This window comes from Chiloscyllium plagiosum, unplaced genomic scaffold (assembly GCF_037043375.1).
Source record: "Chiloscyllium plagiosum isolate Xiang-an unplaced genomic scaffold, Cpla_swu_hap1 HiC_scaffold_51, whole genome shotgun sequence".
Lineage (NCBI taxonomy): Eukaryota > Metazoa > Chordata > Chondrichthyes > Orectolobiformes > Hemiscylliidae > Chiloscyllium > Chiloscyllium plagiosum.
The window spans coordinates 1,923,916-1,939,468 of NW_028270189.1; the positions used below are offsets into that span (position 1 = coordinate 1,923,916).

Below are 15,553 nucleotides of genomic sequence, written 5' to 3' on the forward strand. Positions count from 1 at the left end.
CCCACTCCCTCAGCGCTGACCCTCTGACAGTGCCTACTCCCTCAGCACTGACTCTCTAACAGTGCCCACTCCCTCAGTGCTGACCCTCTGACACTGCCTACTCCCTCAGCGCTGACCCTCTGACAGTGCCCGCGCCCTCAGCGCTGACTCTCTGACAGTGCCTACTCCCTTGGCGCTGACTCTCTGACAGTGCCTACTCCGTCAGCACTGACCCTCGGACAGTGCCACTCTCTCAGCGCTGACCTTCTCACAGTCTAGCGCTCCCTCAGTGCTGACCCTCCAATAGTGCCCACTCCCTCAGTGCTGACCCTCTGATAGTCTAGCGCTTCCTCAGTGCTGACCCTCCAACAGTGCCCACTGACTCAGTGCTGACCCTCTGATAGTATCTCCCTAAGCAATTCTAACCAACTGTTTTTATCTTTACCCCACTCAGGTTGCCAGGTCTACTCCCCTCACTTGCTGAACAGCCTACAGTGGATGGAAGGAGGCCAGGCGATTGGCCACACATATGGTGGGGCCTGGTCGACAGTTGGGGCCTATGCCAAGGCTTCCCTGCCGCTGTATCAGGCCTCCCCCAGCCTCAGCTCACCTCACCACAGCCAGCACCTCTTCGGCTTCACACCCACTCTGAAGGAGGCAGGCAGTGAGGAGCCGGGGTCTAGTCTGGGCAAGGAGAGCCCCAAGTACGCTGAGGTGATGAAAGTGGAGAGGGAGAGCCCCCTGAATTCTGCACTCCTGCCGCTGGGCCTGGATGACAGCCTGGGCCAGAGTGGCCACCTCCAGCTTTACAACGGGAACATCTACCAGGCCTCAGGAGCCTCGGGCCTGGAATGCTACTCTACATCCCTGAAGCACAAGCTGACATTATCGCCATGTGGTAAGATCTGGGTTGGAGTCAGGGCGCCTGCGTAAATGACTGGGTAGGATTTGTGGGGATTTTAGTCCCTGGGGGGTGGGAGATTGAGTGTAAGGCCCCTACTGCCAACATCACTGACAGTGGTATAACACACACACAGACACACAAACACACCATATGAGTTTGCCATGTGTGACCAGGGTATCAATGTTGGAAGCGTATATTGTACACAGCAAGGACCCACAAACAGCAAAGCTTCTTCAGCACTGACTATCTGCCAGTACAGTGCTCCCTCAGCACTGAACCTCTGACAGTGCCTGTTCCTCCAGTGCTGACCTTGTGACAGTGTCCGCTCCCTTAGTACTGGCGCTCTGACAGTGCAGCTCTCCCTCAGCACTGATCCCACGACAGTATGGCACTCTCTCAGCACTGACCCTCCGACAGTGCCCACTCCCTCAGCGCTGACCCGCTGATAGTCTAGCACTCCTTCAGTGCTGAACGTCCAACAGTGCCCACTGCCTCAGTGCTGACCTTCCGAAAGTGCCCACTCCGACAGTGTGGCGCTCACTCAGCACTGACTCTTCGACAGTGCCTGCTCCCTCAGCACTGACCTTCTGACAGTGTGGCACTCCCTCAGTGCTGACCCTCCAACAGTACGGTGCTTCCTCAGTGCTGACCCTTCGACAATGCCTGCTCCCTCAGCACTGATCTTCTGACAGTGTGACACTCCCTCAGTGCTGACCCTCCTGTAGTGTAGCGTTTTCTTAGCACTGACCGTCCGAAGTGCCCACTCTCAGTGCTGACCCTCCAACAGTGCCCACTGCCTCAGCACTGACCTTCTGACAAAGCCCCTGCCCACAGCACTGACCCTTCCAAAGTGCCCACTCCCTTAGCACTGACCTTCCAAAAGTGCAGCACTCACTCAGCACTGACCCACCGACATTGCCCGCTCCCTCAGCACTGACTCTCTGACAGTGCCCACTCCCTCAACACTGACCGTCCAACCGTGCGGCACTCCCTCAGCACCGACCTTCCAACAATGTCCACTCCCTCAGCACTGACCCACTGACAGTGTGGTGCTCCCTCAGCACTGACCCTCTGACAGTGTGGCACTCCCTCAGTGCTGACCCTCCAACGGTACGGTGCTCCCTCAGTGCTGACCCTCCGACAGTGCGGCACTCCCTCAGTACTGATCCTCCGACAGTGTGGCACTCCCTCAGTGCTGACCTTCCAACAGTGCAGCGCTTTCTCAGTGCTGACCTTCGACAGTGTCTGCTCCCTCAGTACTGACCCTCTGACAGTGCGGTGCTCCCTCAATGCTGACCCTCCAACAGTGCGGCGCTCCCTCAGTGCTGACCCTCCAACAGTGCGGCGCTTCCTCAGTGCTGACCCTTCGACAGTGCCTGCTCCCTCAGTACTGACCCTCTGACAGTATGGCACTCCATCAACGCTGACCCTCTGACAGTGTGGCACTCCCTCAGCACTGACCCTCCATCAATGCGATGCCCCCTCAATGTTGACCCTCTGACAGTGCGGCACTCCCTCAAAGCTGACCCTCTGACAATGCGGCACTCCATCAGAACTGACTCTCCGTCAGTGCGGCGCTCCCTCAACATTGACCCTCTGACAATACAGCAGTCCCTCAGAGCTGACCCTCTGATAGCACCCACTCCCTCAGTACTGACCCTCTGACAGAACAGCTCACCCTCACGCTGATCCTGCTTCCTGGCCCAGTCGCTCAGCACTGACACTGTTCCTTTCCCTGTTCTCCCCCAGCACTGTGCCTGCTCTGTGGCCCGGTCTCCCAGACACAGACTGACCACTGCCCTATGTGTTTTCCTTTCAGAGGCCCGGGAATGTGTGAACTGCGGAGCAACAGCTACACCTCTGTGGCGGAGAGATGGGACTGGACACTACCTCTGTAATGCCTGCGGCCTCTACCACAAAATGAATGGCCAGAATCGACCACTCATTAGGCCCAAGAAGCGCTTGGTGAATATCTTGGCCAGCACTCAATGGGTTGAATGTCTTCTTACTGTGCAGCATTGACTCTATCTCTGAGGGGCCAGGAAAGCGTGACCCTGAAAACTCGGAATCCTGCAGTTCTGTTGGTGGCCAGTCAGCCCATCTGTGCACTGTTTTGCGGAAGCTCTCCATTTGGTCCCTCCCTCATCATACATAGGCCAGTTAAGAGTCAAACACATCACTGGGCATCTTGCAGGTTCTAAAATACACTGAGCAACTTTCCTAGACTTATTCTCCAGGTTCTAAATGCCAAACTGCCCTCTCAAAATTTTGTACACTTCACTCAGATCCCATTCTTTCAAATTGTAAACTCAGCACCATTTGCTTCTCTCCCCTTCCTCTTTCACAATAGGATTCTGATTCCAGCCAACAGGGCACCACTGAACAAGTCAGATCTTGCAATGAAACGTGGCTTGATAGATCTTATTGCTTTTCTTTGTGTCGTTAGTTATCGTGATGAATGTGGAGAACAGGCACAGGAGTAGGTCACCCTGACATAGAGTCATAGAAATATACAGCACGGAAACAGACTCTTCAGTCAAACTCATCCATGTCGACCTGATATACTGACCTAATCTAGTCCCATTTTCCAGCACTTAGCCAATATCTCTCCAAACCCTTCCTATTCATATACCCATCCAGATTCCTTTTAAGTGTTGCAGGTCAGGCAGCATCCAAGGAACAGGAGAATCGACGTTTCAGGCATAAGCAAGAAGGGCTTATGTCCGAAACGTCGATTCTCCTGTTCCTTGGATGCTGCCTGACCTGCTGCGCTTTTCCAGCAACACCATTTAAGCTCTGATCTCCAGCATCTGCAGCCCTCACTTTCTCTCAAAGCCTTTTAAATGTTGTAATGTACCAGCTTCCACCACTTCCTCTGGCAGCTCATTCCATACACGCACCACCCTCTGTGTGAAAAAGTTGCCCCTTAGGTCCTTTTTATATCTTTCCCCTCTCACCCTGAACCTCTGCCCTCCAGTTCTGGAGTCCCCCATCCCAGGGAAGAGACCTTGTCTGTTTATCCTATTAATGTCCCTCATGATTTTATAAACCTCTGTAAGTTTTACCTGCAGCCTCTGACGCTCCAGGGAAAACAGCCCCAGCCTATTCAACCTCTCCCTGTAGCTCAGATCCTCAAACCCTGGCAACATCCTTGTAAATCTTTCCTGAACCCTTTCAAGATAGGAAGGATACCAGAATTGCAAGTAACATTCCAAAAGTGGCCTAACCAATGTCCTGTACAGCCTCAACATGACTTCCCATATATACTCAATACTCTGACCAATAAAGGAAAGCATACCAAATGCCTTCTTCACTAACCTATCTACCTGCCACTCTACTTTCAAAGAGCTGTGAACCTGCATTCCTAGGTCTGTTTGTTCAGAAACACTCCCTAGGACCTTACCATTTAGTGTATAAGTCCTGCCCTGATTTCCCTTCCATTTATCCAAATTAAACTCCATCTGCCAATCCTCAGCTCATTGTGCCAGGTAATCCAGATCCCTTGTAATCTGAGGTAATCTTCTTTGCTCTCCACGACATCTCCAATTTTTGTGTCATCTGCAAACTTACTAACTGTACCTCTTATGCTCGCATCCAAATCATTTATGTAAATGACGAAAAGCAGTGAACCCAGCACTGATCCTTGTGGCACTCCACTGGTCACAGGCCTCCAGTCTGAAAAGCAACCCTCCATCACCACCCTCTGTCTTCCATCTTTGAGCCAGTTCTGCATCCAAATGGCTAGTTCTCCCTGTGTTCCATGAGATCTAACCTTGCTGATCAGTCTCCCATGGGGAACCTTGTCGAACACCTTACTGAAGTCCATATAGATCCTGTCTACTGTGGACACGAAGCTGCAAATGTCATTTAACAAGTGTGTTACACAGAAGAATAATTAAAAACAAACCAAACCAAACTATTTACACCACAAGATTTAGGAGCCAACATGGCCATTTGCCCCATCTATTTTGCTCCGCCATTCGATCACAGCTGATTATTTCACAACCCCATTCTCTTGCCTTCTCCCCATAATCCTTGATCTCCTTACTATTCAACAACCTCATGGAGTCATAGAGATATACAGCACAGAAACAGACCCTTCGGTCCAGCCCGTCCATGCCGACCAGATATCCCAACCCAATCTAGTCCCACCTGCCAGCACCCGGCCCATATCCCTCCAAACCCTTCCTATTCATATACCCAACCAAATGCCTCTTAAATGTTGCAATTGTACCAGCCCCCACCACTTCCTCTGGCAGCTCATTCCATACACATACCATTCTCTGTGTGAAAAAGTTGCCCCTTAGGTCTCTTTTATATCTTTCCCCTCTCACCCTAAACCTATGCCCTCTACTCCTGGACTCCCCGAACCCAGGGAAAAGACTTTGCCTATTTACCCTATCCATGTCCCTCATAATTGTCTATCTCTGTCTTAAATATACTCAATGACCTGGCCTCCATCTCTCTCTGAGGCAATATGTTCCACAGATTAACCACCTCCTCATCTCAGCCCTACCTCTGAGGCTGTGCCCTCGAGTCCTAGTCTCTCCTACTTGTGGTAACAGCTTCTCCACATTCACTCTATCCAGGCCTCTCTATATTCTGCAAGTTTCAGTGTGTTTGGTAGCTCTGTCCATTATAAAGACTCAAACCCAGAGACATTTCCCTGCTCTGTACCTCATCTCCTTAAGGTTCTACCTGACTGACTGCTTAAAGTTGCGCTCCCATGGCCTGCAGAAGCCACTCAATGAGTCCTTTCTGAGTCTGCCAACATAAGCCTTTCACAAGTCTGAGGGCCTAACCTTTCTCAGTTCCAGTAACATGAAGGTTTCTAACCAAACTCTCATGGTTTGGAAGGTTCACAAACTACAAACTAAAGAAACTAACTCCCTAAAGGACATTAAGTGAACCAGATGGGGGTTTTCTGACAATTGGCAATGAACTCATGGACATCATTAGAGGCTTAATTTCGGATTTTTTTAAATTGAATTCAAATTCCACTAAGTGCTGTGGCAGTATTTGAACTTGGTGCACATCTCTGGATTAATAGTCTAACAGTAAATACCACTAGGCCTCCTGCTTGAACTGAGTGGCTTGCTAGGGCCAATTCAAAGGGTAGTTAACAGTTGACCACATTCACTGTGGGTCTGGAGTCACATGTGGGCCTGGGCCAGGTGAGGATGGTAACAGGACAGGTAAGTCACAGTCACCATAACTTTCTGATATATTAGCAAAGTTTACAGTCCAGCACCAGCCACCACAGTGGAATGTGAACCTGCACAGACAAATGTGCAGCTGGACCTGTACAGTACAATTACAGGACAATCCCTGTAGGTTACTCTCTCTGTCCCTTGGCTGGCACTCCAGGGATGGTCACATGAGAGAGGTGTCTGTGGACCTGTGCTTACGTCTGTGGGGAAACAGTTCAGAGGCGAGCCCGTTTTAACGCCTTTCTGCTTCTCACCCTCCCCTTTTCTCTTTCTCTCGATTCAGATTGTGAGCAAGCGAGCAGGCACGCAGTGTGCAAACTGCCACACTAGCACCACCACGCTGTGGCGCCGTAACATCAATGGAGACCCAGTCTGCAACGCCTGTGGGCTGTACTACAAATTACACCATGTGAGTGCGAGCCTCTGTCTAATGAGCGAATCCCCTGTTCTCCCATCTCCCTGCAGGAGTGAGACCTCATTCTCTCTACGGGAACGAGACCCCCATTCTCCTCTCTCCCCATGGGAGCGAGTCCCCCATTCTCCTCTCTCCCTGTGGGAGCGAGTCCCCCATTCTCTCCTCTCCCTGTGTGAGCGAGTCCCCCATTCTCCTCTCTCTCTGTGGGAGTGAGTCCCCCATTCTCCCCTCTCCCTGTGGGAGTGAGAGCCCCATTCTCCTCTCTCCCTGTGGGAGCAAGTCCCCCATTCTCCTCTCTCTCCGTGGGAGCGAGTTCCCCATTCTCCCCTCTCTCTGTGGGAGCGAGTTTCCCATTCGCTCATCTCCCTGTAGGAGCAAGTCCCCCATTCTCCCCTCTCCCTTTGGGAGCGAGATCCCTATACCCCTCTCTCTCTGTGGGAGCGAGTTCCCCATTCTCCCCTCTCTCTGTGGGAGCGAGATCTCTATACCCCTCTCTCTCTGTGGGAGCAAGTCCCACATTCTCCCCTCTCCCTGTGGGAGCGAGATCCCCATTCTCCCCTCTCCCTGTGGGAGTGAGATCCCCATTCTCCTCTCTCTCTCTGTGGGAGCGAGTCCCCCATTCTCCCCTCTCACTGTGGGAGCGAGATCCCCATTCTCCCCTCTCCCTGTGGGAGTGAGATCCCCATTCTCCTCTCTCTCTCTGTGGGAGCGAGTCCCCCATTCTCCCCTCTCACTGTGGGAGCGAGATCCCCATTCTCCTCTCTCTCTGTGGGAGCGAGTGCCCCATTCTCCTCTCTCTCTGTGTGAGCGAGTCCCCCATTCTCCCCTCTCACTGTTGGAGCGAGTCCCCCATTCCCCCCTCTCACTGTGGGAGCGAGTCCCCCATTCTCCCCTCTCTCTGTGGGAGTGAGATCTCTATACCCCTCTCTCTCTGTGGGAGCAAGTCCCACATTCTCCCCTCTCCCTGTGGGAGCGAGATCCCCATTCTCCCCTCTCCCTGTGGGAGTGAGATCCCCATTCTCCTCTCTCTCTCTGTGGGAGCGAGTCCCCCATTCTCCCCTCTCACTGTGGGAGCGAGATCCCCATTCTCCTCTCTCTCTGTGGGAGTGAGTGCCCCATTCTCCTCTCTCTCTGTGTGAGCGAGTCGCCCATTCTCCCCTCTCACTGTTGGAGCAAGTCCCCCATTCTCCCCTCTCACTGTGGGAGCGAGTGCCCCATTCTCCCCTCTCCCTGTGGGAGCGAGTTCCCCCATTCTCCCCTCTCCCTGTGGGAGCGCGTTCCCCATTCTTCTCTCTCTCTGTGGGAGCAAGTCCCCCATTCATCCCTTCTCCCTGTGGGAGCAAGTCCCCCATTCACCCCTCTCCCTGTGGGAGTGAGTCCCCCATCCTCCCCAATATAGAGTAAAGCCTCCTCTACACTGTCCCCATCAAACACTCCCAGGACAGGGGCAGCATGGAGTTTGATACACAGTAAAGCTCCTCCTAATTTCTGACTACAGTAACTCTAACCCTGCCTCACCCCTTGCAGGTGAACAGACCTCTGACTATGAAGAAGGATGGTATCCAGACCCGCAACCGGAAGGTTTCGAACAAATCAAAGAGGGTAAAGAAATCCCAGGAGCACTTTGGCGAGCTGCCCAAGGACATGGGGAATGAGGGTTCCCCTTTCCCTTTGGGCTCAGCTGCCTTCCAGAGCCAGCTGACCTCTGTCGGTCACATGGTGCCCTACAGCCATGCCCCTCACCTGCTGGCCAACCCCCTGCACCCTCAGCCGAGCCTAAGCTACAGCCATCACCCCTCAACCAGCATCGTGTCAGCCCTCAGCTAGGTAGACTCCTTCCCACCCTGCTGGAGAGTAGCCCCTACTCTGGGATCTCACGCCGATGGATAACAGATACACCAAACCCCACACCATACCCATGTGGGAGCCGAAACCGTGCAAACTCTAACTGCTCGACGTGCACATGCTCCCGGCAAAGGGGCAACAAATTCACACTTCAACAGACTGTACAGATTTTCTCCGTAAGAGGTTAACCTCTGCCCTGGGTGTGATCTGGGTTCCTGGCCAAAGCCAGCTACACATATAGTATTTTTGGATACAAATATATGTATAAATAAGTAATCCCATATTTACACATCAACTGGCGACTTTGTTATATCTAACACTTGCTCAACCGACCACATTGAAGAGCGAGAGCAGAGAATGAAGGATCCGGGCGAGGAGGAGAATATTGTTCTTTATCAAATTCTTGTCAAATATCTTGACACACCAACTTGGTCACCAGGTAACCACCACTTTCTGATGCGTTTCTTTCCCACTGTGTTTGCAATGCGGTCCTCAGCTGAGACTACTCCATGGCAACATCTCAACCAACCAAGACATGACACGTTGGCAAATTCGCACTCCTTGGCTCCAAGCATGATAAATTATGAAATTTGGCATTCTTGCATGTGTCCTGATGTCAAGACACATCACCAGTGCTTCTCAATTAATTCCCAGCAATACCCTGTTACAGATGAATTAAGGAAAATAGATCCTGGTCCTTTCGAGAAGTGCATTTGGAAGAATCTTTCAGTGACATGGCCTCAGGAATTCACTCTATGCCTTTTGTTTGGGAACCTCCTCCTACTACATTCTTTCCCAATCTCTGTAACCACCACCTGTACCGACACTCCCCCCTGTCACCTCCTCCAGCCCCTACATCCCCTCCCTATCCCTGTCATCTCCTCCAGCTCCTACACCCCCTCCCTATCTCTGTAGCCTCTGCCCACCCCCTATACCCCCTCCCTATCTCGGTCACCTCCTTCAGCCCCTACACCCCCACCCCCAACTGTCCCCTACACACCTAAATCTGTCACCTCCTCCAGCCCTGACATTCCCCATCTCTGTCACCTCCTCCAGCCCCTACACCCCTAAACCTTTCACCTCCTCCATCCTTCAGTCTCCTCTATCTCCATAACATCGTCCAGTTGCTACAATCTTCACTAACTTTGTCTCTGATATCTTCTGCAGCCCCTCTGAGATCTCTGAACTCCTCCATTGCTCTGCCATTGTTGGTCATGCCTTCAGCTCTTTGTTTGAGAGGTGGGGACATTGTCTGAGCTTTAGAACGCCCTCCCTAAACCTGCCTACCTCACTTTATGCCCTTCTTTAAAATGACCCGTTGTGACTGCTGTTTTGGTCACTTGTCTCTAACATCACCTTACTTGACTCAGCGTCTGATTTTATTTTGTACTGCTCTTACAAAGTGCCTTGGGGATGTTTTATTTCGCTGAGTGCTCTGTAAAAACGTGACTTGTCAATGTTGTTGTGTTAGTTGCTCTGTAAGAACTATCAAGTGCAATGGACAATGTGTATTTTATGTATTACAGTATATTACAGCATTAACCATTAAGTAGCACCTTCACCATCTGATTATTGTCCACTCATAGGATCTTAAGACTCTCTATAGCGTGGAAGCAGGTCATTCAGCCCATTGAGTCCACACCAACCCTCTGAAGAGAATCACACCCCAATTAACCCTGCTTCTGTAACCCTGCATTTCTCTGGACACTATGGGCAATTTCCCATGGGCAAACCATCCTAACTGCACATCCCTGGACACTGTGGGGCAATAAGGAATGGCTAAGCCAAACTAACCTGCACATCTTTGAACTGTGGGAGGAAACCGGAGCACCCGGAAGAAACCCACGCAGACACAGAGAGAATGTGCAAACTCCACACAGACCATCGCTCAAGTGTGCAATCAAACCAGAGTCCCTGGAGCTGTGAGGCTAACCACTGAGCCATTTGAGTTTGCAACCTCACTCTCTATAAAATAACCAACACGATGGCCCACCTCCCCCAGATAATTATGTTAATTCATTGACTGGATGCGCATGTAGGCCAACATTTATTGCCCCTTGATTTTGACCCGGAGACGCTGACAGAACAGCCGATATCATCTCCGAGTCAGAATGGTATGTGTGGGGTAGTGGGGGAGTGCGGCCTGGAGGGGAATCACATTTGGTGGGTGCTCCCCCCCTCAATCCTTACAGGGCATAGAGGTGGCAGGTTGGAAGGAGCTGTTGGAGAAACATCAGCAGGCTGCTGCAGTGTGTTTAGCAGATGGTACACACACTGCTGCCACTGTGTGTTGGTGGTGAGGGGGGGTTTCTTTGTGCTGGATGATGTTGAGCTTTTTGAGCGTTGTCAGAACAGGCTTTTCTGTTGGACCTTAAATACTCAATTAGCTTCCTTGAGCCATTAGACAATAGTTGGCGTATGTTTCTAGCTTGTTGTATGAAGTATAAACCCCACGTTCTCAACCTAAGCCCGCACCTAAATAATAAATTGCTTGGCTCAAATATTATTTGTTCTAAGTTGAGGGTGAAGTTGTCTTTTTTGTTGTTCATTCGTGGCGTGTTGTTGGACCCTGCATTTATCACCCATCTCTAATTGCCCCTGGAGAAGGCAGTGGTGAGCCATCTTCTTGACCCACTGTAGTCTCCGTATGGTGTAGGGATACCCTGCACAGTACTCCCTCAGAGAGAGAGTTCCAGGATTCCTTCCTGGCAACACTGAAGGAAAACCAAAGGAGTAGCCATGGGCACCCGCATGGGCCCCAGCTATGCCTGCCTCTTCGTTGGATATGTGGAACAGTCCATCTTCCGCAGCTACACTGGCCCCACCCCCCACCTTTTCCACCACTACATCGATGTCTGTATCGGCGCTGCCTCGTGCTCCCATGAGGAGGTTGAACAGTTCATCCACTTTACAAACACCTTCCACCCCGACCTCAAATTCACCTGGACCGTCTCAGACTCCTCCCTCCCCTTCCTAGAACTTTCCATTTCTATCTCGGGCGACCGAATCAACACGGACATTTACTATAAACCGACCGGCTCCCACAGCTACCTGGACTACACCTCCTCCCACACTGCCCCCTGTAAAAACACCATCCCATGTTCTCAATTCCTTCATCTCCGCCGCATCTGCTCCCAGGAGGACCAGTTCCAATACCGTACAATCCAGATGGCCTCCTTCTTCAAAGACCGCAATATCCCCCCAGACGTGATTGACGATGCTCTCTACCACATCTCCTCCACTTCCCGCTCCTCCACCCTTGAGCCCCACCCCTCCAATCGCCACCAGGACAGAACCCCACTGGTCCTCACCTACCACCCCACCAACCTCCATATACATCGTATCATCCGTCGTCATTTCCGCCACCTCCAAACGGACCCCACCACCAAGGATATATTTCCCTCCCCTCCCCTATCAGTGTTCCGAAAAGACCACTCCCTCCATGACTCCCTCGTCAGATCTACACCCACCACCAATCCAACCTCCACTCCCGGCACCTTCCCCTGCAACCGCAAGAAATGCAAAACTTGCGCCCACACCTCCCCCCCCTTACTTCCCTCCAAGGCCCCAAGGGATCCTTCCATATCCACCACACATTCACCTGCACCTCCACACACATCATTTACTGCATCCGCTGCACCCAATGTGGCCTCCTGTATATTGGGGAGACAGGCCGCCTACTTGCGGAACGTTTCAGAGAACACCTCTGGGACACCCGGACCAACCAACCCAACCACCCCGTGGCTCAACACTTCAACTCCCACTCCACCAAGGACATGCAGGTCCTTGGACTCCTCCATCACCAGACCATAGCAACACGACAGCTGGAGGAAGAGCGCCTCATCTTCCACCTAGGAACCCTCCAACCATAAGGGATGAACTCAGATTTCTCCAGTTTCCTCATTTCCCCTCCCCCCACCTTGTCTCAGTCCCAACCCTCAAACTCAGCACCACCTTCCTAACCTACAATCTTCTTCCTGGCCTCTCCGCCCTCACCCCACTCCGGCCTATCACCCTCACCTTAACCTCCTCCACCTATCGCAGTTCCAACGCCCCTCCCCCAAGTCCCTCCTCCCTACCTTTTATCTTAGCCTGCTGGACACACTTTCCTCATTCCTGAAGAAGGGCTCATGCCCGAAATGTCGATTCTCCTGCTCCTTGGATGCTGCCTGACCTGCTGCGCTTTTCCAGCAACACATTTTCAACACTGAAGGAACAGCCAATATTCCCAGTCGGGATGGAGAGGTTTGGAAGGTGCTGTTGGATGAGCCTTAGTGGGTCAGTGTAGTGCGTCTTACTCACTGCCAGATTCCCGGGCTCTGATGTTCTAACCACGCTCTCCCATTCTACCTCCATTTGGTTTGGGCTGCAAGGCTGGGTGGGATGGTATCCTGGAGAGAAAGCAGGAGAGTAGACACTACCTTCATCTTACTCAGTTGAGAGCTTCCTCTTCCCACCATCGTGGTGCCAAGGCAGACAAAGGATTGAGATGGAAAGGGGGCCATAGCACCCATACCCACAGACAAAGCAGATAGCACAATGAAGAACTGCAACGTGCAAGGAAGAGAAATCCAGAAGGACATTGACAAGTCGGTGCAATGGGTGGAAAGGGGGGCAGATGAGGTTCAATGGTCAGAAGAACATCGAGAGATAATATAAAATAGTGAGTACAATTCTAAAGTGAGCTGTAGGGAGATGGGTGTATATGAGCACAGATCATTGAAGGTGGCAGGACAGGTAGAGAGAACAGTTAATAAAGCACAGTGTTCTCGGTTTTATTCATACAGACCTCGAGTAAAGGAGCAAGGAGGTGATGCTGAACTTGTACGAGACACTTGTTAGACTTAGCTGCAGTACTGTGTATGGTTGTGGGCACCACATTTTAGGAAAAATGTGAACACATTGGACAGAGAACGCAGAGTTGATTCACACGGATGATTCCAGGGATGAGAAACTTGAGCAATGAAGATAGACTGAAGAACTTGGGGATTGTTCTCCTCCAAGAGAGGGTGAGAGAGAGATTTGTTAGGAACTTTTCAAAATCATGAGCAGAAATAGGGAAAATAAGACAGGGAGGAGCTATTGCCTCTCGTAACAAGCTAAAGGATGGGGCTGAATGGCCTCCTCCTGTTGCTGAAACTAATGCATTCCCTTTATGTCAAAGGGTTCAAACCTAAATGGCTGCCCTTTGCCATGTCAGATATTGGGTAGTTGAAATTTCGATCCCAAAACAGGTCCTAGCAGAAATTATTCTGAAGAAAATTTCCATCCTGTTGCTCTTTGTTGATTTAGCTGACTTCAGTCAGAAATGAAGGACGGACTGTGACGGAATTAGTTCCTCGCCCAGGGATTGTTTGAGGCAGAGACTGTGTAAGATACTGGAGAGGAGTTTTGGAAGCTGGTTGAAGATAGCAGGGGTTAAACTGTCCTCATTAAACACTCCCAGGTCAGGTACAGCGCAGGGTTAAAACTCTCTCTACTCTTTAAACTTAAAGCAAAGCATGCCTACACCATTCCCATCAAACACTCACGGCACAGGATGAGTACAGAGTAGAGGTTTATAAAATCATGAGGGGCATGGATAGGATAAATAGACAAAGTCTCTTCCCTGGGGTGGGGGAGTCCAAAACTACAGGGCATAGGTTTAAAGTGAAAGGGGAATGATATAAAAGAGACCTAAGGGGCAACGTTTTCACGCAGAGAATGGTACGTGCATGGAATGAGCTGCCAGAGGAAGTGGTGGAGACTGGTAAAATTGCAACATTTAAAAGGCATCTGGATAGGTATATGAATAGGAAGGGTTTGGAGGGATATGGGCCAGGTGCTGGCAGGTGGGACTAGATTGGGTTGGGATATCTGGTTGGCATGGACGAGTTGGACTGAAGGGTCTGTTTCTGTGCTGTACATCTCTATGACTCTAAAGCCACATCAATTCTTTGAAGCTGAAAGTACATTTTTCTCGGCACTGTTTCCAACATAAACACTTGGAGGGAGGTAGGATACAGAATACTCCTTCCCTATCACCGTAATCTACTCCAGTTGGCTACATACCTCCTTCTCTCTGAGACAACCCTCTTAAACAACCCTCTGAAATCTCTAAGCTTGTCCAACAGACAAATGGGGCTAGTTCAGTTTAGGAAACCTGGTCAGCATGGGTGAGTTGGGCCGAAGGGCCTGGTTACATGCTGTATGCCTCTATGACTATAAAAATGATAACTCTTAAGCATGTCCATAAATCCCATCGCTCGGTCGCTGCCTGCCTTGCCTTCAGTTTGCTGGGTTTCTAAGCTCTGGAATCCCAGCCCTTAAGCTCTGCAAACTCCGGATCTCCGCCTGTAAGATGCTCCTTAAATCTGACCTCTCTTTGGGTCACCCGGCCCTAATAACTCGCAACCATGCCCCAGGGTTGAATTCTACCTGGTGACTGCGCAAGTGAAGCACCTCAGGGTGGCCACGCAAATGAAGTAACGGTGCTATGCAAATGAAAGTTGTTGTTAAATCTTCCTGCAGTGCTTTGTCGGATCTCCGTTCTGATATGAAGCCTACTCCATTGTTTGCTCCCCTACTCTGCTACAATGCCTGCCTCTGATCGAGGAGCATAAACCAACTTCTGGCATGTTATTTAGCCTCAGCCTTTGAAGCTGGCCATACTCTGCATTTGCACACAGATTCCGTTGGTATCTAGACTGTCCATCTCGCTGTGATGTAGGCGGTGACCGCGTTGGGGTTTGCTGTTTGTGTGAGATTCCTATAAAGTGCATTCTCATTGTCATGACCAGAGGAAACTTGGTGCAGCAGAGATAATAAAGCAGCGGATACTGTCCTGTCGTGTGGACTTCATTGTTATACAACTCTGTCATAAGCCTCCATATTCTCTCATGTAACTCGACAAACAGTTGAGATCTGAGACAGACCCCTGAAATGACCTTGGACATGCCACTCTACACAATCCCAATGGACCCAAACTCCTTCCCATTCACTCCCTGTTTACACAATCCCAACAGACCCAAATCCTTTCCGGTTCACTCCCGTTCTGCACTGTCTCAATGGACCCAAACCCCTTCCCATTCATTCCTGCTCTACAACATTCCAATGGACCCATACCCCTTCCCATTCACTCCTGCTCTACAACATTCCAATGGACCCAAACCCCTTCCCATTCACTCCTGCTCTACAACATTCCAATGGACCCAAACCCCT

At 50.9% G+C, this 15,553-nt stretch overlaps 1 protein-coding gene across 3 annotated transcripts in view; it reads left to right on the forward strand.

Moving 5' to 3' along the window:
- LOC122542047 (GATA-binding factor 2-like) overlaps nucleotides 1–15,176 on the forward strand; it is a 32,579-nt gene extending 17,403 nt beyond the window's left edge. For all 3 annotated transcript variants that reach the window (XM_087985198.1, XM_087985199.1, XM_087985200.1), the window contains exons 3-6: nucleotides 434–877; nucleotides 2,703–2,848; nucleotides 6,377–6,502; nucleotides 8,036–15,176. In XM_087985198.1, coding sequence (XP_087841324.1) covers nucleotides 434–877; nucleotides 2,703–2,848; nucleotides 6,377–6,502; nucleotides 8,036–8,335 — 1,016 coding nt within the window. In that variant the 3' untranslated portion in view covers nucleotides 8,336–15,176. The remainder of the gene's footprint in view (nucleotides 1–433; nucleotides 878–2,702; nucleotides 2,849–6,376; nucleotides 6,503–8,035) is intronic.
- Nucleotides 15,177–15,553: the final 377 nt, after the last annotated feature.